The 26,514-nt window shown below is 40.7% G+C and overlaps 1 protein-coding gene across 2 annotated transcripts in view; it reads right to left on the bottom strand.

Annotated features, from left to right (window-relative positions):
- Positions 1–26,514, bottom strand: part of LOC125455528 (YLP motif-containing protein 1-like) — a 158,131-nt gene that overhangs the window by 103,990 nt on the left and 27,627 nt on the right. For both annotated transcript variants that reach the window (XR_009446222.1, XM_059649041.1), the window contains exons 2-4: positions 18,331–18,408; positions 9,474–9,740; positions 4,999–5,184 (exon numbers count right to left, since the gene is read on the bottom strand). Coding sequence is in view for 1 of the 2 variants with exons in the window: in XM_059649041.1 (XP_059505024.1) it covers positions 4,999–5,184; positions 9,474–9,740; positions 18,331–18,408 (531 nt within the window). In the remaining variant the exon portion in view is untranslated. The remainder of the gene's footprint in view (positions 1–4,998; positions 5,185–9,473; positions 9,741–18,330; positions 18,409–26,514) is intronic.

Raw genomic sequence — 26,514 nt, 5'->3', positions numbered from 1 at the left:
AAGGGAGCATTTTCCTCTTAGAGTGAAGGATAAAGGTGGTAGGAGTAGGGAACAATGGATGAATAGAGATATTGGGGCTCTGATCAAGAATAAGAAGGCGTATGTTAGGTATAGACGACTAGGATTAAGTGAATCTCTTGAAGGGCATATGGAGAGTAGGGCCATTCTCAAGACGGAAATCAGACGGGCAGAAAAGGGGATATGAGATAGCCTTGGCAGACATGGCTAGAGAGAATCCAAAGAGATTCTACAAGAACAGCAAGGGAAGAAGAGCAACAAGGTCATCTCTATGTGGAACCACAGGAGATGGGAGAGATACTAAACAAATATTTCACTTTAGGGCAGAAAAAGCCATGGAAGCTAGGAACTAAGGGAAATAAATATTGAAGGTGGGAAAGCACAGCATGTCCAACATCATCACCCGAAACGTCAGCTTTTGTGCTCCTGAGATGCTGCTTGGCCTGGTGTGTTCATAGACCAAAAGACCAAAAGACTTTCCTGCTCCTCAGATGCTGTCAGACCATTTATTGACACTAACTTCCAGCATCTGCAGTCCTTACTGTCTCCAAGAAATAAATATTGATGCACTGAAAGGTAGATAAATCTCTGAGACCTGATCAAGTGTATTCAGGACATTGTGGTAAGCAAGGGAAGAAATTGCAGGGCCTGTAGCAGAAACATTTAGAACACAGAACAATACAGCACAGAACAGGCCCTTCGGCCCTCGATGTTGCGCCGGCATTTCTATCATCCATAGCTATGCGTGAGATGCCAGAAGAATGATGGCTAAAGTTATGTCTTTATTTAAGAAAGAGATATTAGGGAATTATAGACGCAAGTTTGACATCAGTGGTGGGTAAGTTGTTAGAGGGGATTCTGACAAACTGGGTTTACATGCATTAGGAGAGAGGCAAGGACTGAATAAGCATAGTCAACATGACTTTGTGCATTGGAAATCTTGTCTCACAAACCTGATTGACGTTTTTTTTGATGTGACCAAGAAGATAGATGAGGACAGGTTGGTAGACATTGTCTACGTAGGCTTCAGTAAGACATGGTTGACTGGTTAGTGAAGTTAGATCTCATGGGATTCAGGGACAGCTTGCCAATTGGATACAAAATTGGTTTGCTGGCAGGAGACAAAGGGTGGTAGTGGTGGAAGATTATTTTTTAGACTGGAGGCACTTGACCAGCTGTGTTCCACAGGGATTGGTGCTGGCGCCACTATTCTTCATCAACTTGGAAAAGAATACAGGAAGCATACTTAGTAAATCTGCAGATGACACTAAAATTGGTGGGATAGTAGACAGTGAGAAAGGTTATGTAAGATTATAAAGGGACCTTGATCAATTGGGCCAATGGCCCGAGGCATGGCTGATGGATTTTAATTTAGGTAAATGCAAGGTGTTGCATTTTGGTACAATGAACAAGGGCAGGACTTACCAGGATATGGTCAGGCCCTGGGGAGTGTTGTAGAAGAGACACAAAAGCAATTCAGGTACATTATTCGTTGTAAGTTGGGTCACAGGTAGACAGAGTAGTAAAGAAGGCACTGGAATGCTTGCTTTCATTGTTCAGAGCACTGAGTTTAGGAGTTGGAAATCATGTTGTGATTGTACAGGACATTTGGAAGGTCCATTTTGGAGTACTGTGTGCAGTTCTGGTTGCTAGATACACTACTGGGAGGATTTACAAGGCTATGACTGGGGCTGGAGGGTTTGGGTTTTAGGGAGAGGTTGGCTAAGCTTTTCTCACTGAAGTGTAAGAAATTGAGGGGTGACTTGATAGAGGTTTTTAATATCATGAGGGGCATAGACCAAGGTGGCAAATGTCATTTTCCTAGGGTTTGGGAATTCAAAACTAGAAGGCATGATTTTAAGATGACAGGAGAAAGATTTGAAAGAGACCTGATGGGTAACTTTTTCACAGAGAGGATGGTTTGTTTGTGGAAATCAACCTCCCAGGGAAGTGATAGATGCACGTGTACTTACAACATTTGAGAGAGATTTGAACATGAACAGGAAAGGTCTAGAAGAATATGGGCAAAGAGCAGACAAACAGTCCTAATTTAATTGGGATAACAAAGTGTGGAGCTGGATGAACACAGCAGGTCAAGTAGCATCTCAGGAGCACAAAAGCTGATGTTTCGGGCGTAGACCCTTCATCAGAGGCCCTCTGATGAAGGGTCTAGGCCCGAAACGTCAGCTTTTGTGCTCCTGAGATGCTGCTTGGCCTGGTGTGTTCATCTAGCTCCACACTTTGTTATCTTGGATTCTCCAGCATCTGCAGTTCCCAAAATCACTAATTTAATTGGGAAACTGGTTGGCACGGAGAGATGGACCAAAGGATCGGTTTCCATGCCGTATAGCTCGATGACTCGATTCTTCCTATCACTGTATTCCATCTGCCACTTCTTTGCTCACTAGTCTGTCCAAGTCATTCTGCAGCCTCCCCTCCTCTCCAACACTATGTGTCCCGTCACTTATTTTTGTATCATCTACAAACTTAGCAACAATACCCTCACAGTTCCTTCATGCAGATCATTAATGTATAACTTGAATAGCTGTGGTGCCAACATTTATCCCTGTGCAACTGCACCCATCACAGGCTGCCATCCTGAGAAAGACACCTGTATTCCCCATTCCCTGCTTTCCGCCAATCAGCCACTCCTCTATCTAATTTGGACACAACGAACTTCTACAGGTTTCACCGCAAACAGAATTGGTCACATTGCTCAGCAATTTAATGTGTCCCTTTGCACCATCTCCCCAAATCCACATCATATGTCAACCTTTGTCATCGCTAATGCCTGGTACCAAATTGAACCTTGAGATAACACAGCATGGAGCTGGAGGAGCACAGCAGGCCAGGCAGCATCAGAGGAGTAGGAAAGTTGATGTTTCAGGCCGGATTCCTCTTCAGAAATGGTGTCTTGAGATTGCTATCTTTGAGGTCACAGTTTTGAATTTTTTCCATATCCAAACGTAATTAGTTAACTGAGAAAAGAGCTTATAGGACCTCATTGTTCTTTATACCTTTCTCATAAATACTGATGTAGACCATGGCTTACAGCTCATATTAGGGTGCTTTCAACTCTTTGAGCCATGTTCTTGACCCAGGAAGGAAGGAGAAAATGTATCATCCTGGAGATACATCTATGAGAAGTGGAATGCCTTTAGATTCCCCTACTACAGAATCCTCCCTAGCAACGTTATTTGCAGACCTTTTCAGCACCCATTATATAGCTGAGCAACTCATGATGCCATGGACCTCAGATTTTTGATTTTGGCTGTACTTCCCACAGGAATCATTTTCTGAATGAGTATGAAAAATGGAATACACATGCAAGCACATGGTGCTGTTAAATGTTCCTGCACTACTTCCTTGGTGCTCAATGTCACGCAATCCCTCTCTATCTGTAGAATCCTAAACTGTGGGAGTGGCCATTTCTGAAATCTCTCAGAGACCTGGTATCTGGCAATGGCAAATCTGTGTATGAAATATTCCTGGTCATATGATCAGAAAAGATAAGAAAGGAATAGGAGGACGACTGGACAGAAACAATGTTTCAGAAGGTTCAAGGACAGAATTGGTTTGACTGAATCTAAAGAAACAGAAGGGGACAATTACATTGTTCAGTGTGATCTAGAGACCATCACCCAGTGGGAAGGATTTTGAGAAACAAAAGGAGGTAAGTCATAGGCAGGTGTAATAGATGTCTTTAGTTACTCATATATAGGCTGGGTAGTGTAAATGAACAAGCTTTCCTAGATTGTGTATGGGAGAAATTCCAACAACAGTATATGTCCTGCCCAATAACAACATCAGCACTGCTAGGTGTGGTCTTTGGAAAAGGCTGGAACAAGTAAAAAGAGCGAGAGTGCAGAATATTTAGGGGACAGTGATTGTTATAAGGTTCAAGACAATGATGGAAAAATAGCATTGGTCATTCCAGAGTACAGCTAATCAACTAATGGAGACTTCAATAGGGCAAGAATAGGGTCAGGCCATCTAGACTGAAAGACAAGAAATAAAAAAAAATATTGATGTCTAGTTTTTGATCTGGGAGAAGTTTTGTAGTGGAGTTTCCCAGTAGTTGATATTGTTACCTTTACTTTTATTGTTATATATGTGATCCAGATTTTGAACTGCAAATATAATTTCAAAGTTTACAAAGCTTTGAAGAATTGTAAACTGTGAGGACAATAGTGTAGAATTTCAAAAGAATAAGAAGTAACGGAGGAACAGCAGACTGGTGGCAGATAAAGTTCAATGCTGATAATTGCCTGGTGATACATTTCGGTATTAAAAGCATGGGGAGACAATATAAAATGAAGGGGACTATTCTAAAGGGTATATGGGAGGACAGACTTAGATCTTGGAGATAGACACTTGCTGTAGTAGGATAGCTAGAGAGCTGTTAATAAAGCAAATATTATTCTAAGCTTCATTAATAGAGACACAGAGCACTGGGTATAGTTTTGGGTGCAACACTACAGGAACGACAAATATTTCTATATTCTCAGAACCAAAACATCTCCTGTATTGAGTGGCACAGTGGTTAGCACTGCTGCCTCATAACATCAGGGACCCGGGATGAATTCCAGCCTTGGGTGGCTGTCTGAGTGGAGTTTGCATGTCCTCGTCTGTGGGTGTTTCTGCTGGGTGCTCAGGTTTCTCTCTCAGTCCAAAATTGTGCAGGTTAAGTTGAATGGCCATGCTAAATTGCTCCGTTATGTGCAGGCTAGGTGATTAGCTGTGGTAAATGCAGGGCTATAGGGAAAGGGTAGGTCTGGGTGGGATGCTGTTCAAAAGGTCAGTGCAGACTTGATGAGCTGAAAGGCCTTTTTCTGTACTGGAGGAATTCTGATTTCAATTATATTGTCTGGACAAAATATTGGTACAAACACTTAAACAGCAAAGGTTTAAAATAAACTCTTGGCACAACATTTCCATGCACAAATATATAACATTAATATGTAACTCGATGGCACTAGCCTGTATGTGCTGTATTTGCTGCATCAACTGTTGGTACTGTTGCAGGAGTTGCTGTAGTTGATTATGTTGTTGCATCATGTTCTGCTGCTGATATTCTATGCGTTGTTGTTGCCACTGAGCTGCGGCTGCCTGCAACATTTTCAATCTTTCTGCTTCCTCGGGATTCTCTGGAGGTTGAATAGTAGGCTAAAAGAATATTCACAATATGAAAGGGTAATAAAGTAAGTGTTTTGCAAGGCACATTTAAACAAAACTACAAATTCTGTAACCATGGCATGTGCTTACAATTTCACTGAATTGGAATATAGATAATTTTACTGCAAAACTCAAGAAATATTGAAAATATTAATTCTTCCCAAACAGTATCAGATACAAATATCCAATTACCTGTGATTTGTTTCTGATACATCAATGTGAAAACTCACATTATCACTGCACTGCAGAAATGGAGCTCCAGTGGGCTGCAAATATCATCACTTTAAAATTTATCTCATTTTAATCAAAAATTCTTTGGATGAAACTTAGCTAAGATATCCTGTGGGAGCAATCAGACTTATCAAACCCTTATCTCCTCCGTAAAACTTCAGAACTTTTAGCAAATCTTTGCATCTCTTTGATATGAAACTTTAGTATCAGTGAATAGAGGATAATTTTTAAAACTTTGAATAAAATTTTGAATATCTCTATTTGAACAGTTCTTTACTCTTTAGAAAAGTTACAGCATATGTAAATATTGATATGTAAAACTATTCCCAGTTATGGAATAAACAGTTGTGCACTCATGCTAATTGTGTAAAGAGGCCAATTTAGATCAATGTGGAAGCAGAGGATCTTTCAGGAAACTTGGGAAAGGAAAAGGAAAAGGAAAACAAAACCTCGCACTCCCGTCTCCCCTATTTCTATCCAAAGACCCTTGCTAGATAACCTACATTTTTAACACTGAGTCTTGATAGGCTCGAGAAAATTTTCAGGCAGTTCAACAATGAAAGTTGATAATGTGTGAAAGTTAACAATATGGAAAGGTTAAAACTGACAAAACATGAAATTGCAAGAGTGGGAACACTCCAGAAAATTGCAAATTCAGAGTCCAATCAGGATTTTTTTTGTGCACAAGCAACAATCAAAAAATGGATGAGCTCCCAGGTGGAGCGGAGCTGAATATTTGGTCTTTTAAGTATCCATTACATACTAAAGTGGCATGGGCTTGGGGTGAGAAGAAAGGATAGTTAGCATTTACAATATTTCTGAATGTATGAAACAAGATAAGCCAAATAAGTTTCCAAAAAAGAAAATACAATCGTGTGGTCAGTGATCACAAGGTGTCTGGTTATTCTGATTAATTAACTGGCATGGGTAAGTTAAAATATAGGAGACCGTGTTGCTAAAAATCTGCTACTTTAAGTTACTGCATGTTGTAAAATGTAGGTTTGGACATGGATTCCATGTTTTTGACCCAACAACAATGATGGCTGACAGTACACTTCCGAGTCAGAACAGCTTAGAGAGTAACTGAGCAGAAGTCAATCCTACTATGCGTCTGCATGTCCTTATACAAACAGGGAGCAGAAGTAGACCTTGAAATTCAAATCCACGTTACTATCCATCCCAATAACATTTCACCGTCACTCTTACCTAAAATAAGAGTTCTGCCTTAAAAATATTCCAAAACTCTGCCTCCACATTTTCAGGAAGTTAGTTCCAAAGAATTGGAATCCCATCGAATCTCTCTAGATTTCACCTGATCTCCATTTTAAATGAACGGCACCAAATTTTTAAATAGTAAACTCTAGTTCTAGATTGTCCTTCAAGGGAAAACATACTCACCACATCTACCCTTTCAAGACCCTCGGGAATTTACATGTTTCAACTGCTTCATCTTCTTCTAAACTACAATTTATACAATCCCTGATTGATACAGATAACCCGCCCTATCTAGGTACTAGTCTGGTAAGCCGTCAATAAACTGCTTCCATTGCATTTACATCTTTCCTTAAATCAATACTGCGATAAAAACACTGTACTCCATTCCAGGCATGGATTCATCAGTGCTCCTCATAACTAAAATATCAACTCAATACTTTTGTATCTAATTCTCCTCACAATAAGGTTTCGGAGTAGATTTGTAGCTTGGATTGTGAGCTGGCTTCTTGATTTGCATTCTCCACTTTCTTGCCAATTTGAGCATGTGATACCCTAAGGTCTCTAAGGTTTTGCAGCAGATTTGTAGCTTGGGTTGCGGGTGTTGAGGTTGATTGGCTCACTGAGCTGGTTCCTTGTACGGCAATACTGCGATACAAGAAACCAGTTTGGCGAGCCAACCAAACTCAATCTCTTCACAATAGATTATAACATCCTACTAGCTTTCCTTATTACTTTTTGCATGTGCATTCTAATCTTTTGTGATTATTGTACTAGGCCACCCAGATCCGTCTGCACCTCAAGTTCTGCAATTTCTCACAATTTAAATTATTGCTTTTTTTAATCCTTCCTGTGAATACAGACCATTTCATTTTGCCACATTATACTCCACTAACCAGATCTTTGCCCACTCTATTAGTCCATCTGCAATTTCTTGAAGCCTCCCATTTTCTCTTCAACTATAGTTTCCTACTTTTCTTTGTGACATCAGCAAATTTGGCAACTGGACTCTATCACTTCAAAGTAATTTATAAAATTTCTAAGTCGTTGAGGTCCAGCACTGATTCCTGCAGCACACCATTCATTCCATCTTATCAACCTGAAAAAGACCATTTATGCTTACTATCTGCTTCCGGTTAGCCTGTTAATCTGCTACCCCTACACCATGAGATTTTGCTTTCTGCAATAATATTTCAGGTGGGCACTCAGAAGTTTTCGAGGAACCTGATTGTGGTCCTTGGTTCCACCTTAACCACAGAACATGCTATTTTCTCAATGATCTTTAATGGATTGGTTAAACGTGTTTTAATTATCTGTTCAAGGGCTTTAGGCATCACTATGAGGCCGGCACCCTACAACAAAACAACTAAGACATAAAATCTACAGCAATACTTGCTTTGCTTCAGTCAGAAACAACTTCTTTAAAACTAAAAGAGAACATAATATGATCCATCATATGATGGAGGCAATGGCCTACTGATATTATCACTGGACTATCAATCCAGAGGCCCAGATAACATTCTGGGGACCCAGGTTCAAATGCCACCAGACGATGAAATTTGAATCCAACAAATATATGGAATCAAGAGTCTAAGGATGATCATAAATCCATTGCCAAATGTCAGGAAAAACCCATCTGGTTGGCTTATGTCCTTTAGGGGAGGAACTGCCATCCTTGCCTGATCTGGCCTATATATGACTCCAGACATACAGCAATGTGGTTGAGTCTTAACTGCCCTCTGAGCAATTAGGGATGGGCAATAAATGCTGCCTAGCCGGTGACGCCTTCATCCTGTGATTGAATAAAGGAGAAGAAAGCCAAGTGCATGTCTGGCATCTTTTCAAATTACATCACTAGATGGGATCATGACACTTTTCCATTCTGACAAAAGATCATCAAACTGAAACATTATCTCTGCTTCCCTATCCACAGATGCTGTCAGAACTGAATATTTATGTCCTGAACCCTGCTATTATCCTCCTCACTGGTGACTGCAAATGACGAGTTTCAGGGAATCTGCAAACTTTGAAACTGCACCCTGTACACCCAAGACCAGGTCATTAACGGATAACGAAAGTATTGCTAAATAAAGAAACACTTTGTCAAAATCTTGTATTTGTCAGGACAATTCATAACAAATACCAAAGTAAAGGGGAAACAATATTTATACTGTACAAAAGGAGACTGTTGATAACTGATAAGTACATTCTGATTGATTGAGACATTGCCATGGAGAATGTGCCAGTTTACGGTGACCAACATGTAACAGGCAAGCTTTGTTTAAATTTTAAAGCAGGCTGGTTGATTGATGAGTTAGCCCTGAGGTATGAAGCAGAGAAAGGCCGTCACCTATTTTGCTGAGTTTTACCAGATGTAATGCTTTTATATGTGCTTTATGTCTGCAAAGAATAAATACTAGCATATTAACTTAAGTAGCTTTCAGTACAAACATGCATTACATTGGTCAGACTAAGAGTCAGGTATTTAGAAACTATTCATGTTGGAAACCTCTGAACCCATTGAGTGAATTACACTTTTGTAAATGACCCAGGATTCCGAAACATTTATTTAAGCATTGAACTTTTTTTTAATAGTTCCCTTAAATATACAAATGTCTTAAAATCCTCAAAAACCCATGGATGACAGTTTCTGTGAGATGATCCGCTAGTATTACAGAAATTTATACAAATGTCATTCATATGTCCTCAAGTTTAGCCAAAACATTATGCAAGTTTATTTGAGAGACAATTTTGGTTATATCCATGTCAAATATATTTCACAGATGAAAAATGTATAGTATAAATTTACACTAAAGATACAAACAAGCTTTGCCTACCTTTGCTTCTTCAGGTGGTGGGGGGGGTGGTATCTCTTCTTTGGGAGGTGGAGGTGGTGGTTGTGTTTTGGGAGCCTCGTAAGGTGGAGCTGGTGGCAGAGGTGGCTGAGTAGCATAAGGGGTTTTGGCCTCATCTGCTTTCTGCTGCACAGAGTCACTGCTCTGATTCATTTCAACACTCTGGTTCTGTTCATGCTGTCCTCCATACTGTTTGTTCCCATGCTTCTGTAGGTTTTGCATGTGCTGCTGGTACCAATACTGTTGTTGCTGATGGCGAGAGGGTGGAGAGAATTCATGTTAATTTATGTTTGCAACTCAACAGTCACATGTTTGCTACTAGGTTGATCATCTATGTAATCTCTATTGCACTAATGGACAAAATATTTAGTTGCCATGCATATTACATCAAGACTACTTTTCTTGTAATTCTTAGATCCAGGTAATTCTCGTATCTAATTGCACCTATATTACACTATAAAGCTCAACTGACTGCCCATGGTATTGCTCAAAAGTGAAAACTTGAACATTTAATACTGCACTTTTCAACCCACATTGTATTTCATCTACGGTTTGTCTTTGCTGAGTTCTAGCGAGTCCTAGATCCTTATAATAATTACAAAATGTTATTCTGTTGTTTAGTGCACTCAATGTGCTGCTATTTTGTCGCTAAAACCTTTAAGTTATCCAAATTTATTTTCCTCTGCTCCATCATAGCTATTTGCTTTGACCCAGTATTACAGGCCATAAAGTTCCAACAACTTTGACAACCAACTTCGGCAAATCATGACCTGGAAAATGACAGATTTGGGATCAGAATGTAACCTTAAGGTTTTTGTCACAGAAGAATATCAAAGACCAAACTTTGGTCAAGCTACAACTGAAGCGAGTTATTTACTGAGTATTAAATAGGTAAATTAACATTCAGCACAGAGAGTTACAAATTAATTTGAAATTAAGAAAAAATTACAAATACTGAAATGTTAAATGCTACTTCATTAACCTTCAACATTTTTTGAAGAAAATTTCATTTTTACTGCTGTATCCTTCAAAGTTAACTCATATCCTACCGGCTTCAAGCTTCAAGTTTGCAACATATGGTTGCAAGTACAGATAAAAATAATTAAGTTTCTCTTAACTCCATTCAGCCATCAGTCATTCACAGAGTTCTCATTAATGGATGGTTTGGCAATTGCGTGGGAGTTTCAAAGATCTGCTCCAAGGAGTAGGAGAAAGTAGTAAAGAACCCTTAAAAACAGTATCAACATCTAAGATCATTACGTATATTCCTTTCAATTCTGAGAAATAGCTAGCAGACACAAGAAAATGCATACCATGGCCTATAAGAAGGAATTTAACAAAAAAAGTTTCATTTTATTGCACTTATGATCCACAAACAATGCAGGTCTTTTAGCTATCAAATCTGTGCATTTAAATAGAGGTAGAAAATTTTGGAAACATTCAGCAAGCCCAGTAAGCATCTGTAGATAGCATTACCATTGCAGGTTTAAGTTTCTTCATCAGAACCATCAGCTGTGGAGCTAAGGAGATAGGAAGACATGGGAACGGAAGCCTGTTCCATCATTCAATGAGATCATAGCTGATCTGTGGTCTAACTCCGTTTACCTACCTTTGAAACATATCTCTTAATAACAGTGTTTAATAAAATTTTAATCTGAGATAGATTAATTTAACGACTGATCCAGCATCCACTGCCATTTGTGGAAGTAAGTTCCAAACTTCTACCACTCTGTGTATAGTAGAGCGTCCTAGCATTGCTCCTGAATGGCATGGCCTTAATTCTCACACTATAGTCCCTAATTCCAGAATCTCCAACCAGTGGAAATAGTTTATCTTTGTCCTGCTAATATCTTGAAGACGTCAATCAGATCATCCTTTAACTTTCTAAATTCAAGAGAAAGCAGACCTAACGTGTGTAATCTTTTCTCATAATTTAACCCCTGAAGTCCAGGCATTATTCTTGTAAAACTATGGTCCTCTGAGGTCACTGCATCTTTCAAAGTGTAGTGCCCAGATCAGCTCACAGTATTCCAAATGGGGTTCAACTAGCACGTGATATAAATTCTGCACCCTTTTACTCCAGTTGTCTAGATATAAAGGCCAGCACTTCATTGGTTTTCTTGATTATTTTCTTTACGACATTTTAAAAATTATGCATCTGAACCTGAAGTCTCTTTGGATGTTCACTGTATTTAACTTCACACCATCTAGAAAGTACCCTTATCTATCCTTTTTGGGCCAAAATAAGTAACCTTATACTTGCTTCCAATGAATTCCATCTAACATGGTTTTGTCCATTCATTCAGTCTATTAATATTTCTTTGTAATTTTATGCTATCACCTACACTGTATACAATGCCACCCCACTTTGTGTCATCAGAAAATTTGATTATATGACTTTGTACATCATTATTCGAGTCATTAATAACGTGAATAATTGAGGCCTTAACACAGAACTACCATGCACAAATTTCCCTCCATGACATTCACCGCTCTGACTTGGAATTGTAATGCCCTCCCTTCACTTTCACTGGGTTGAAGTCCAGGAATTCCCTCCCTAAAGGCATTGCAGCTCATCATCATCTTCTCAACAGCAACTGGTGGCAGGTAACAAATACTGTGCAACGAGAAATCACACATCCCTTGAGCGGATAGGATCTGTAATGGATACTAGTGAACAGCCCATCCCCAAACAAGTCAAGATGTAGAGTAAAGAGTCACAAATGGACTGAAAGTACCTCCCACTTATCAATCCAAGCCTGGATGGTGGCCGCGTTGGACAGGGACCTAGACTACATTATTATCTGAAGAACAGTAAATGGAATTGAACTTTGTACCATCATCGACAAGCATGTTCACTTCTGACAGTGAGTTACAGCGAAGATACCGAGGAAGCAGCTGCTAATACTTGCGCCAAAGACACTGGACAGATACCCAGAGCAATACCCTGGGCAGATATGATTGATCTATAGCAAACTTTTCTTCGAGTATGAATTCACACACAGGCGTTTAGTCTCCTTCTAACTTATTTAAGTTTTACCAAGTTTACTTAGTATCACATGCAGTTGCATGCCTAGGTGGTCACTTTTGTCTTTTGACTGTCTTGTCCACATTTGGATCAGTTCTTATGAAATTCAGAATACAGTGACCCTGACAGACCAGAAATTGAGCATTAGCAAACAGATCTTTGGTGAGTAAATAACATTTGAAAGAAACTGTTGATCACTGCTTCCTTCATTTTGCTTATCATTTACTGTAGATTGATAGAATGGTAACAGGTGAGATTGGCTATGTCCTCTTTTGGTTACGGCATCACTCTTCTCTACTCCATGCAGCTTGTTACTTGGTGTTAATGTAGCCCTGTGCTATTCTCCAAGCATATTAAAACCTTAATTACAGGTATACACTGTACGGAATCAAACTCTTTGGTCAAACCAGTCTGTGCCAAACATAATCCCAAAATAAACTAGTCTTACCTGTCTGTTCTTGGCCGCTATCCCTCCAAACCTTTTCTATTCATATATCCATCCAAATGTCTTTTAAACCTTGCAAGTGTACTCACATCCATCACTTCATCAGCAAGTTCATTCCACATGCAAACTACCCTTTGTATAAAAAAAAGAGTGCCTCATATTCTTTTTAAATCTCCCTCCTCTCACCTTAAAAATGTGCCCCCTAGTCTTGAAATTCCTCATCTTAGGGAACAGACAAATACCATCAACTCTAACTATACCTCTCATTACTTTAAAAAAAACTTCTATCAGTTCACCTCTCAAACTCCTATGCACCAATGAAAAATGTCCGTGTCTATCCTCACACCTCTAACTTTCCATACCCAGCAATATCCTGGTAAATCACTTCTGAACCCTCTCCAGCTTTATAATATCCTTCCTGTAACTGGGCAACCACAACAGGACACAATATTCCAGTAGGCGCCTCACCAATGTCCTGTACAACTTCAACATAACGTCTCAAATCCTATACTCAAAGGGCTGAGCAATGAAGGCAAGCATGCGAAGTGCCTTTTAATATGTGATGCTAAACTTTAAAGAATTATGTATCTGCACCCTTTAGGCCCCGTAGTTCTACAACACCACCCAAGGCCCTACCATTAACTGTATAAGTCCTACCCTTGCTTGTTACACCAAAATGCAATACCTACCTCGTATTTATCAGATTCAACTCCATTTGCCATTTTTCAGCCCATTGACCCATTTGGTCAAGATCACATTGTAATCTTAGAAAACCTACCACAACAGGTACAATGCCACCAATTTTGGTGTCATTCGCAAACTTATTAACCATGTCTTCTATATTCTCATCTAAATCATTTATATAAAGGACAATCAAAAGAGGAGCTAGAACCAATCTTTGTGTAACACCATTGGTGACAGGCCTCCAGTCTGAAAAGCAACCATCCACCATTACTCTGTCTCCTGCCATTAAGCAATTATTGAACCATTGTTGGTCATCCAGCTTAATGGTTTTGAAGAAGTGATGAATATACTCGGTCATCAAGTTACACATATTGGTGAAACAGATTCCCACTGACAGACCACAACATTGCATCGATGTCCAATTTTAAGTTGCTATTGTCAATTCTACTTACAACAGTGGTAATGCCAAAAAACATGTAAGAGGGTGTTCTGAGCATGAAGACGTGGTTTTTGTCTCAAGGAATATGCTGCATGTGTGAAAGGCAAATTGGTGAGTTAACTATTTTCTTGTTCGTGTTCACACTGCAGACCCAGTATGACACCTAGTCTTCAGAGGTCAATCAATAGCACTACTCCCAAGCCCTCTTGATTCAACTCTCCAGTCCAGAATACAAATGGAGTCTTTCTACTCAGAACTTCAAAAGTTTGAAACAATCTTCTAGAAACACAAGATTTTGAGGAGACTGGATAGGATAGATACCAGGAAGGTATTTCCTCTTATGGAAGAAATTACAACTAGGGTTCATAGGTTAACAATAAAAGATGTGCCTTTTAAAAGAGTGCTGAGGAACCATTTTTCTTTCTCCATCTCATACATGTACTCACAGGGTTGTGAGTTGATGAAATTTCCTTTCCAGAAAGTATTGAAGACGGAGTCTCAAGGCTAAGTTGGATTAGATTATTTAAAAGACAAGATGACGAAGGTTCTAGTGTACAGACAAAAAAATGGAGAACATAACCAGATAAACCATAAACAATAACAGAAGGTGCTGCAAAAGCTGAGCAGATCTGGCAGCATCTGTGAAGAAATTATCATATCAAATGATTGATCAGCCTCAAAAGGCCAAGTGGCTTGCCCCTACGCTCCTGAGTAATTATTCAGCATTTGAGAGCTGGCAACCACCAGGTTTTCTTGTCTACATTTGAGCTTATTCCTTCAATTTGATGGGATCTGGAGCAGGGCCATTTCAACCCACATATAAACAATATGCTGCAACCTATACTGGTCTGTCCTTCTGCTCTGACAAGTCATATCTATGGAAAGTGTTACGACTGAGGTTGAAGGAATGCACAAATTCCTTTCTAGTCATACTGCACCATTTGCCATAAATTTTCAATTTAACTCGTGTTGATATGATCAATTCTATAATTGATATAGTTCGAGAAACAATTTATCCAGAGTTCATGTGACAACAAATAATGAACTTACTACAACTAAAACTTACTCAAGTTAGCAAAGATTATTTATAAAAAATGGTTTAGTCCACGTAAAGATATACATGACAGAATCAAACATCCTAACTTGAAGAAAACATGGGTAAGAACAGATTGGTAAATTCAATCAAACAGATCCCAGGGATTTCTCAGCAATCCTCCCTGGAATTAATGACAATGTGGGTTACCACTTATCATATGTCATGGAGTATCTCAATGATTGATCCAAGTTCTGGTGATCCACTTTCCCACCGTGGGATTATGTGCTGCTAAATTCCTAGATTCTGCACACCAGCAGCTAATCAAAAGCATAGGTCCATATTTTCAACCCTCACCCAGCCAGTACTGGCATTTTTACTGACTTTTTATTTTTTAATCTTGCTGAACTGCTCAAAAAGCATTATCTGTGGGTATTCAAATAACACTGTCCGCGGCACTGAACATTTAATTGTGCAGCAGCTTCTTTCAACACCTTGAGGAAGTTCTGAGGAAGGGTCACAGGACCTGAAATGTTTTCTCCTCCACAGACGCTGCCAGACCTGCTGAGCTTTTCCAGCAACTGCGCTTTTGTTCTTTGAAGACCTTCATAGCTCCTAGGATGCCCTCAGCCCTCACGACATAGGGATATTCAACTGCTCAAGGACTTCCCCAAGCCCCAACTAAACAGAACCCAAATAATTTGGTTGCCTTTGGAAGCGCAGCCAACAACAGCCTTGCCTAGTATGCAGTGAGCCTTTCTCTGACTATCCAGTGACCAGAGAACCTTGCAATAGGTGCTGCTCCTATTTTTAGCCAGATTTGAATGTAACTACGATTTTGGACCCGTCAAATATATCACCTTGGGGATTAACTGCATCCCTAAATTCTACAATGCTCGCTAATTGCTGGCTCCTGCAGCACTAAGTCAACAAAGGAATCCATCATAATGGTGATAGAGGAGACTAAATTGATGTTCGTTAGATATAACTAAGCACAGTCACACCAGGATTTTACTTGTTCAGTCTGCAAGACAATTGCCCCAATTTTTGCACTGGCCCACATTATCTGGGAAGGCTTGGCAGGGTTAAATGATACTGTGTGTGCTTTACTGTGCCCAAGGCTGATACTTAATTTGAAGCATGGTGATTGCTCTTCTCTTTCTTGCAGTAGCTAAGTGCCGTGGTATACCATAAGAGCAGTTCCACTTTGGTGTCACTCATAATCCAAACCAGGTAAGGGAGGTTGGTTTCTTTTGTGTGGATGTGAATTAACCAGATGGATTTAAATGGCAATCAGCCAGTTTTATATATTTTTTCTATTGATACCAGCCTTTTATTCCAGTTTAATATACCGACGAGAAGTTCACAAACAGCCATGATTAGATTTTATGACTTCTCTGGATTAGTTCAATAATCCAGTTACCATAGTACATTACTTGGTCAGGATTACATGTCTGTAATAAAATCACTAATACCCCATCTCTCCTTGTAACTTGATTCTGTTTTTGAAATGTTGCTGAATACTCACAATATAATGTACTAGAAAATTTTCATTTTTCACGCCACAAAAAAGAGCATGTAGATACATAAACTGGCATGTTTGTGGTTCTTAGTGCTAATAACACTGATCTGCTTTTACCCAAGTTAATCTAAAGCTTATTCTTATTTCACATAGTAAACTTCTTCAACACATGAAAAAACTTCACTACAGTTGCTTTATGAATAACAGCATTGATCTAGACAATTTGGAGCTGTTCTTTGATTAAACTGTTTCCGAGTAAGTATACTTATTTGTCCAACAATCTATCAGTGTGTCATATTTGAAGAAAAGTAAATCTAGAATGGCCTCATTTGAGAACACTTATGAAACAAAAAGTAAATCTTCAAAAATAATTACATTGTATTAACTCTAAATTTTCAAATTGATACTTCTGAAGTTGTGACAATGTAAATCACATCTTTCTGCTCAACTTCAGCTCTACATTGGTTTCAATGAAAAATCAACCACATGACATGATAATGTTGCTAAGTCATATAAAAAAGGATCTCTAACATTCAGGAGTCAGTGCTCAAGGGACTTTGTGCCTTTTAGAACAGACAAGGTGCAACAAATAGAGCGCAGAGAACGGACCAGAGAATTTTTTCAGTTATGGTGGTTAAAGGATAAATGCTCGCTAAGTCAGAACATTCCTCCTCATTGTAAAGAGCCATGGAAACTTTTTGATTAATGAGGAACTGGACAGGGCACTGATTGCACCTCTCAATAAAATAAACACGTTGAACAGTGCAATACTCAGTCAGAACTAAAGTGTCAATTAAGTTATGTGCTCAATCATTTGGAGTGGGACTTCACCTCATTATTCATAATTTCACATTACAAATAGTCTATGGTCCCATGAGAGCTGGGTTGTCTGTTGTGTCTTTGAATAAAAAATTAAATGAATAACATTTGCCATGTGTTGTTCTTGGTTTTACCTACAAGTTAATATATGTTACTGAATCAAATATAAAAAGCTTTAATATTTACCTTTGAATGTAATTAGTTCCATTCCACAACATCACACAAAAAGAAAATACTGTGAATGCTGAATATCCAAAATATCAACACAAAAGGCTGGACAAGAAAAGTTGGGATGCTAGTAATCTAGAACAGGTATTTCCACATTTTTTTTATTCCTGCTCCTCAACCTTCCTGATCATGCAATGATACACTTGTAATAGCTGCACTTTTGTCAACATTTGAGCTTTGTACAAATATTCACAAGTACTTAAAATATATTGTTGCATCATAAAATGGAGTGGCTGCTTCAACATCTAGTTTGAGTGCTAACTTATGTATACTTTATCACCCCGTGTGTTGTTCAATACATTAGCCTCTAGCCACAAATTGTGACAAATTAAGTTTCGAGTTAGTAAACAAAAATAATACATGGACAGTTTTGATGAGAATAGCAAATAATCTTAAATATTTTTGTGCATTAATAATTAAATATTTAAGGTGAAAAGCAATAAGCTAGTTTTCTTTTGATTTCTGTGTTTTATTTCCTCCTCCACTGAATGGCGGTAGATATCTGGCAAGGAAATTATCAGTCAGGCGATAGTGAATGAATACTCACTAAAATGGTGTCAACAAATTCACACTAGCAAGTAGTCCACATTTTCTATTTGACAACACTTTACACAATTTATAACACGTTGTCTCGCACATACCTGATAGGAGCCGTTTATCGCTTTGGAAAAATCATTGGACTTCTTGTCACCAGGTGTCACAGTACTTGCTGTTGCTGACTGAAATGCAGAAGAAACTAAGAATGTAAACAAATACTGTAGGCTTTTTTTCATTATTGTACTTTAAATAGGTGCTCTGAAATCAATTAAATGCTCAGAGTTAAATGTTTCTTAGCACAGAAACAGGAAAATGTTAATAAAATAGTATTACTTCATGTTCGATTAAAATAAAACCATAATTACTCTATTATTTTAGGAAGACAGAAGATTTCAAAACTAGGAGATATAAAAGGCATTTGACATATCATCTCCATTTGTGGGAGCTATACGTAATACATACTACATGGTTGGGGTTCATCAATACTTGCCTTATTATCTGGAAGAAAGAAATACATTCCTATTAATTGAGGGGTGTAAAGACATTCTTAAGAGAGAAATCAGGAGAGCAAAAAGGGGATATGAGATAGCCTTCGTAGATAAGGTTAAGGATGATCTAAAGAGGTTGTTCAGGTAGATTAAGTGCCAGACAGCAAACAGGGAGAGAATAGGGCCCCTTAAAGACCAACAAGATGAAATATATGTGGAACTACAGGAGATGGGAGAGATACTAAACAAATACAATGCGTCAGTTTTGACTGTGTAGAAAGACGTGGAGGCTTGGGAACTCAGGGAAATAAATACTCCTGTTTTGAAGACATTCCACATTTCAGGACAGGAAGACTTAAAAACATAAAGGTGGATAAATCTCGGGGACGCCATTAAGTGTATCCCAGGACGGTATGGGAAGTTAAGGAAGAAACTGCAGGGTCCCTAGTAGAGAACTTTCTATCACCTACAAACATGAGTGAGATGATGGAGGACTGGAGGGTGGCTACTGTTGTGCCTTAAGAAAGGCTGTAAGGAGAAGTCTGGGAACGACAGACCTGTGAGTCTGACATCAGTGGTGGGTAAGTTGTTGGGCAGATTCTGACAGACAGGATTTATATGCATTTGGATAGGCAAGGACAGATTAGGGATAGTCAGCATGGCTTTGTGCATGGGAAATCTTGTCTCACAAACTTGATTGAGTTTCTTGAGGACATAAACAAAAAGACAGACGAAGGCAGAGCAGCAAATATTGTCTAAATGGACGTTTGTATTGCCTTTGACAAGGTTCCACATGCTAGACTAATTAGTAAAGTTAGAGCACATGGGATTCAAGGACAGTTTGCCAACAGGATACAAAATTGAAGGCAGAAAACGGAGGTCGGTGGTGAAGGGTTGTTTTTCCACAAGGAGGCCTGTGACCAGTGGTGTTCCTCAGGCATGGGTGCTAGGTCAACTGCAGTTTGTCATATATACAAAGGATGTGAATGAAAATTTACGAAGCATGGTTAAGAAGTTTGCAGATGACACCAAAATTAGTGGTATAATCAACAGTGAAGAAGGTTATTACAAAGGGATCTTGATCAACTGGGCCAATGGGCTGAGGAGTGACATACAGAGTTTAATTTGAATAAATGCAAGGTATTGCATTTTGGTAAAACAAAGAAAGATGGGACTTATACAGTTAATGGTAGTGTTGCTGAACAGAGGGGATCAGGTATATAGTTCTTTGGAAGTGCATCATTGGTAGACAGGGTAGTTTAGAAGATATTTGGCACACTTGCCTTCATTGTTTAGACCATTTAGCATAGGAATTGGGACATCACACTGAGGTTGTAAAGGATGTTGTTGAGGCCACTTTTAGAGGGACTTTCCCAGGACTGAAGGGTTCTAGCTAAAAAGATAGGCTGGGACTTTTTTCACTAGCGTGTAGGAGGCTGAGGGGTGACCTTATGGAGTGTTATAAACTCATGAGGGGCATACATAAAGTCAAGGTCTTTTCCCTAGGATGGGGGTGTTCAAAACTAGGGGGCATATTTTTTAAGAGGAGAAAGATTTAAAAGGGACCTGAGGAGTAACTTCTTCACAGAGGATAATTAGCATGTGGAATGAACTGCCACAGGAAGTGGCAAATGCAGGTATAGTTGTAATATATAAAAGACATTTGGAAAGGTATATGAATAGGAAAGGTTTGGGGGCATATAAGACAAATGCAGGCAAGTGGGATTAGTTTAGTCTGGAAAACTGTCGACATGAAGAGTTGGACCAAAATCTCTGTTTCTGTGCTGTATGGCTATGAATGGAACTCAGCAAACCAGAGGTCCAAGCTAAAATTCTATCAAAGTTGTGAAATTGAATTCAATAAACTCGGCAAACACAAAAAACTGCGGATGTTCAAAATCTGAAACAAAAATAGAATGCTGGAGAAATACAGCAGGCCTGAAAAGAAAAGAGAGCAAATGATTTAAGTGCCAAACAAGGAACCCAACTCCAAGGCTGCCCTAAATGATAAGCAGTGAGACTATGTGTTTCAATCTCATTTTTTTTATCAGGCATGGAGAATAAGCATTACCAACATTGCTCAAAACCTACATAAAAGTTTCTCAGCAACAAAGTACCTGCAATGCCATAACCCATATAACATTTCAAATCTGAAATCACGATTCTTAGAGAGCTATACATGTAATTCCGTCATAAACATCTAAGACAAAACTACCTTTACAGTTTCTTCCACAACATCTGAACTAATTTAAATCTAACACATCTAAATCAATAACCTGAGTTCCAGATACTTGCCATTCTTTGGGTGAAGTTATTTTATTTCTGAATTCTGAATTGGAATTTCCCAGCGACTATCTTATTGAAGTTCTTCTATGTTATGCTCTTCCTTGCAAGTAGATACATTCTCTTTCTATTCATCCAACCAAAACTTTAATTTTAAACATCTATACAGGTCACACTTAGCCTTCTTTTGTCCAAAACAAGAGACCCAACTTTCAAATTTCCCTGTTAACCTTATCAACACCATCTTCAACGAGTCAAAATAATTTTTATAATTATTGGACAAGATCATGTCACAGTACTTGCAGCATGGTCTAAATGAGGTTAGCTTCCCCAGTTTTCAATTCTATCCCTTGAGAAATAAAGTCCAGTGTTTAGTTTGATTTTGCTTACCTGTAACACAACCAACCAATCTTGACTTTCTCCTTCACCTCCTCAAAAAATTAAATAAGGCTGGTTAAGTAAAACTTCCCTGTGACAATCATGTTTTTGCTTCGTCGATGTTCTTCTGTTCTCTCCAGTTCATTATTTTTCCGACCACGAATGTTAATCTAACTGTTCTGTGTTGCCCTGGCCATGTTTTACCGCCATCTTAATTTTTAAGAAAATTGTCCACAGGTTCTAGACATCATTGGCTGAACCAGATTTTATTGTCCAACCCTACTTTTCTGGAACTACTGCAGTCCACTGTTTTTTTTTGGGTGGGGGTAGGAGCGGCTGGAGGCAGACAGAGATTGGGGGAATGTGCAAAACAGAAAGAGACAGCGAATGCCGTTAAGGGACTTCCAGGATTTTGACGCAGTAACGGTTCAAAGTTAGGACAACATTTAGCTTGAAGGGGAATGTGCAGCTGGTGCTGCACCTGCATCCGTGGTAGAGATTGTGGTTTTTGGAAGGTGCTGATATGGGGGCGTTAGTAAGTTGGTGCCGTGCATTCGTAAATGGTAAATGCTGCTGCCACTGTCCAGCAGTGAAACATGTGAGCGTTGTAAGTCATGGACGGATGCCAATCAAATGAGCTGTTTTTTTCCCCAGATCAGCAAGCAATAATTGTTACTGAACCTGTACTCATTCAAGCAACTGAAAAGTATTCCATCACACACCTGACTTATGTCTGGCACAGGGTGGGCAAGTTTTAGGGAGTCAGGTGGTGAGTTACTCACCACAGAATTCCTAGCCTCTGATCTCTTTTTTCAGACACAGTATTTATATGGTTGGACCCTTTCAGTTTCTTGTTGTTGCTAAACCCCATAGAGTATATAGTACAGATCCAGTTATTTTAAGACTATGCAATATTTGGGTCAGATTCTCTCTTGCTACAGATAGTCATTGTCTGGCATTTGTATGGCACAATGATTTTTGCAACATAATCTACCCAAGCCTAGACACTGTCCAGGTCCTGCTCTATATGGACACAGAATGTTTCAGATTCTCGCGAGTCTGTCAAACAGTCCTCAACGTGATGCAATTATTAGGGAATGTTTTCCATTGTGGGAAGGCCATTGATCAAGCAGATGATGATAGTGGAGCATACGATGTTAGCCTGAGGACTTCCTGCAGTGATGTCCCGAAGAGAGACGATTGACCTCTAACAATCACAACTACCTTCCTTTGTGCGAGCAGAAGTTCCAAATAGCTTTCTCACCGATTTCTACTGACTTCGGTTTGCGAATCATTCTGCTCAAGATTTGAATGATCTTCGAATGCCCCTTTTAAAATATTTCAGTGGGATGTTATTCCGAAACACAGGAGAAACACAAAATACAATAAAATTCAAAAAACTTTTCAAAATTGGGTAAAGTATTTTACATTCTAGATAACGTTATTTTATTTCCGACTCAGTAGTTCACAAAGAAAGAACAGCACCTTTCACAGTGCTGTTAATATAGAAACTGGAAGGTCCCATGAACAGTCATGAGATAAAATAATTGTAATGTTTCTCTCGTGTGATGTCAGTTGGGAAAATAATATTCATCAGGATGCCAGGGTCCAACATTTTACAAATGTCAGCAATGGCAGGTGACTTAGCGAAAACTGCACCACTTCACTGATCTAAATCGGCTCCTGGTACTGCTACGCTTCAATATTAAAATTCCTATCCCTATTTTCAAATGCTTTAATGGTCTTCTATAAACCGTCTTGAGACTTCTTTACTCCTTGAATTCTGGACTCTTGTACGATCCTGACTTTTTTTTTAAAATCTCATCTTTGTCAACCATATCATTAGCTGCCAAAGCTTTAATCTCTGGAATTACTTTTCTTTTTCCCCAAACATTTTGTCAACTTCTACATGGTTTGGTGTCAAATATTGTTCAATAACATGCCTGTGATGGGCTCTGGGAAATGCCACTGTGATAACTTAACAAGAAAAGTTGTCTCAATATGACAACTTTGACAAGAAATTAATGAGATCATTACATTCTAGGCAAAGGTGAGCACTATACTGTCACCTGGTGGCAAAGGCAACAAATGCTTCTCTGAGTGTTTCTGGCTGCTACCTCTCAACTGGAAGTATCAGTTTTACATAAAGCTTTTATGTGCCAGAAGACTTCTCAGTACAGTGAAACTTCCAAAAATAGGTTTTGAATACAAATGATTGCAAATAAATATAAACTGTAGAATAATCCAGTGAGTTTCTTGTGTGAAATGGAGTCATGCAAAAGTTTGTGATAATGGGAATTGCAGATGCTGGAGAATCCAAGATAACAAAGTGTGAAGCTGGATGAACACAGCAGGACAAGCAGCATCTCAGGAGCACAAAAGCTGACGTTTCGGGCCTAGACCCTTCATCAGAGAGGGGGATGGGGAGAGGGAACCGGAATAAATAGGAAGAGGGGGGAGGTGGACCGAAGATAGAGGGTAGAGAAGATAGGTAGAGAGGACAGTATAGGTGAGGAGGTAGGGAGGGGATAGGTCAGTCCAGGGAAGACGGGCAGGTCAAGGAGGCAGGATGAGGTGGTAGGTAGGAAATGGAGGTGCGGCTTGAGGTGGGAGGAAGGGATGGGTGAGAGGAAGAACAGGTTAGGGAGGCAGAGACAGGCTGGGCTGGTTTTGGGATGCAGTGGGGGGAGGGGACGAGCTGGGCTGGTTTTGGGATGCAGTGGGACATGTCGTCGAAGGAACGGGAGGGGGAGTGGAAATGGTTCGCGACTGGGAGGTGCACTTGTTTGTTGCGAACTGAGCGGAGGTGTTCTGCAAAGAGGTCCCTAAGCCTCCGCTTGGTTTCCCCAATGTAGAGGAGGCCACACCGGGTACAATGGATACAATATAACACATTGGCAGATGTGCAGGTGAACATCTGCTTGATATGGAAGGTCATCTTGGGGCCTGGGATGGGGGTCAGGGAGGAGGTGTGGGGGCAAGTGTAGCACTTCCTGCGGTTGCAGGGGAAGGTGCCGGGTGTGGTGGGTTGGAGGGAACTGTGGAGCAGACAAGGGAGTCGCAGAGAGAGTTGTCTCTCCGGAAGGCAGACAAGGGTGGGGATGGAAAAATAGCTTGGGTGGTGGGGTCGGATTGTAGATGGCAGAAGTGCCGGAGGATGATACGTTGTATCCAGAGATTGGTGGGGTGGTATGTGAGAACGAGGGGGATCCTCTGGGGGCGGTTGTGGCGGGGGCAGGGTGTGAGGGATGTATTGCAGGAAATGCAGGAGAAGCGGTCAAGGGTGTTCTCGACCACTGCGGGGGGTAAGTTGCGGTCCTTGAAGAAAGTGGACATCTGGGATGTGTGGGAGTGGAATGCCTCATCCTGGGAGCAGATGCAGATGCAGCAGAGGCGGAGGAATTGGGAATAGGGGATGGAATTTTTGCAGGAGGGTGGGTGGGAGGAGGTGTATTCTAGGTAGCTGTGGGAGTCAGTGGGCTTGAAATGGACATCAGTTTCTAGCTGGTTACCTGAGATGGAGACTGAGAGGTCCAGGAAGGTGAGGGATGTGTTGGAGATGGCCCAGCTGAACTTTAGGTTGGGGTGGGAGGTGTTGGTGAAGTGGATGAACTGTTGAGCTCCTCTGGGGAGCAAGAGGCGCCGCCGCTACAGTCATCAATGTAACGGAGAAAGAGGTGGGGTTTGGGGCCTGTGTCGGTGCGGAAGAGGGACTGTTCCACATAACCCATAAAAAGACAGACATAGCTTTGGCCCATGCGGGTATCCACGGCCATCCCCTTTGTCTGTAGGGGGTGGGAGGAATCGAAAGAGAAGTTGTTGAGGCTGAAGACGAGTTCAGCTAGGCGGATGAGGGTGTCGGTGGAGGGGGACTGGTCGGGCCTGCAGGACAGGAAGAAGCGGAGAGCCTTGAGGCCATCTGCATGAGGAATACAGGTGTATAGGGACTGGGTGTCCATGGTGAAAATGAGGTTTTGGTGGCCAGGGAATTCTAAGTCCTGGAGGAGGTGGAGGGCGTGGGTGGTGTCACGGACGTAAGTAGGGAGTTCCTGGACCAAAGGGGAGAAAATGAAGTCCAGATAGGTGCAGATGCCCTGGTCGACCCATTGTCTCAACCTGTTCCTGCCCAACTGAACTCATCTCCACCTATCTGGACTCCATTTTCTCCCCAAGCTATGCCTGCCGCTTTGTAGGTCACGTGGAACAGTCCCTCTTCTGCACCTACACAGGCCCCAAACCCCACCTCTTTCTCCGTTACATTGATGACTGTATCGGCGCCGCCTCTTGCTCCCCAGAGGAGCTCAACAGTTCATCCACTTCACCAACACCTTCCACCCCAACCTCAAGTTCAGCTGGGCCATCTCCAACACATTCCTCACCTTCCTGGATCTCTCAGTCTCCATCTCAGGTAATCAGCTAGAAACTGATGTCCATTTCAAGCCCACTGACTCCCACAGCTACCTAGAATACATCTCCTCCCACCCACCCTCCTGCAAAAATTCCATCCCCTATTCCCAATTCCTCCGCCTCTGCTGCATCTGCATCTGCTCCCAGGATGAGGCATTCCACTCCCGCACATCCCAGATGTCCACGTTCTTCAAGGACCGCAACGTTCCCCCCGCAGTGGTCGAGAATGCCCTTGACCGCGTCTCCCGCATTTCCCGCAACACATCCCTCACACCCTGCCCACGCCACAACCGACCCAGAGGATCCCTCTCGCTCTCACATACCACCCCACCAATCTCCAGATACAACGTATCATCCTCTGACACTTCTGCCATCTACAATCCAACCCCACCACCCAAGCTATTTTTTCCATCCCCACCCTTGTCTGCCTTCCGGAGAGACCACTCTCTCTGCGACTCCCTTGTCTGCTCCACAGCTCCCTCCAACCCACCACACTCGGCACCTTCCCCAGCAACCGCAGGAAGTGCTACACTTGCCCCCACACCTCCTCCCTGACCCCCATCCCAGGCCCCAAGATGACCTTCCATATCAAGCAGATGTTCACCTACACATCTGCCAATGTGGTATATTGTATCCACTGTACCTGGTGTGGCCTCCTCTACATTGGGGAAATCAAGCGGAGGCTTAGGGACCTCTTTGCAGAACACCTCCGCTCAGTTTGCAACAAACAAG

The sequence above is a fragment of the Stegostoma tigrinum genome, chromosome 10 (genome assembly GCF_030684315.1).
Source record: "Stegostoma tigrinum isolate sSteTig4 chromosome 10, sSteTig4.hap1, whole genome shotgun sequence".
Taxonomy (NCBI): Eukaryota; Metazoa; Chordata; class Chondrichthyes; order Orectolobiformes; family Stegostomatidae; genus Stegostoma; species Stegostoma tigrinum.
Note: the sequence above shows the minus strand (reverse complement) of the source record. Positions and strands in the feature narration are given on the sequence as shown.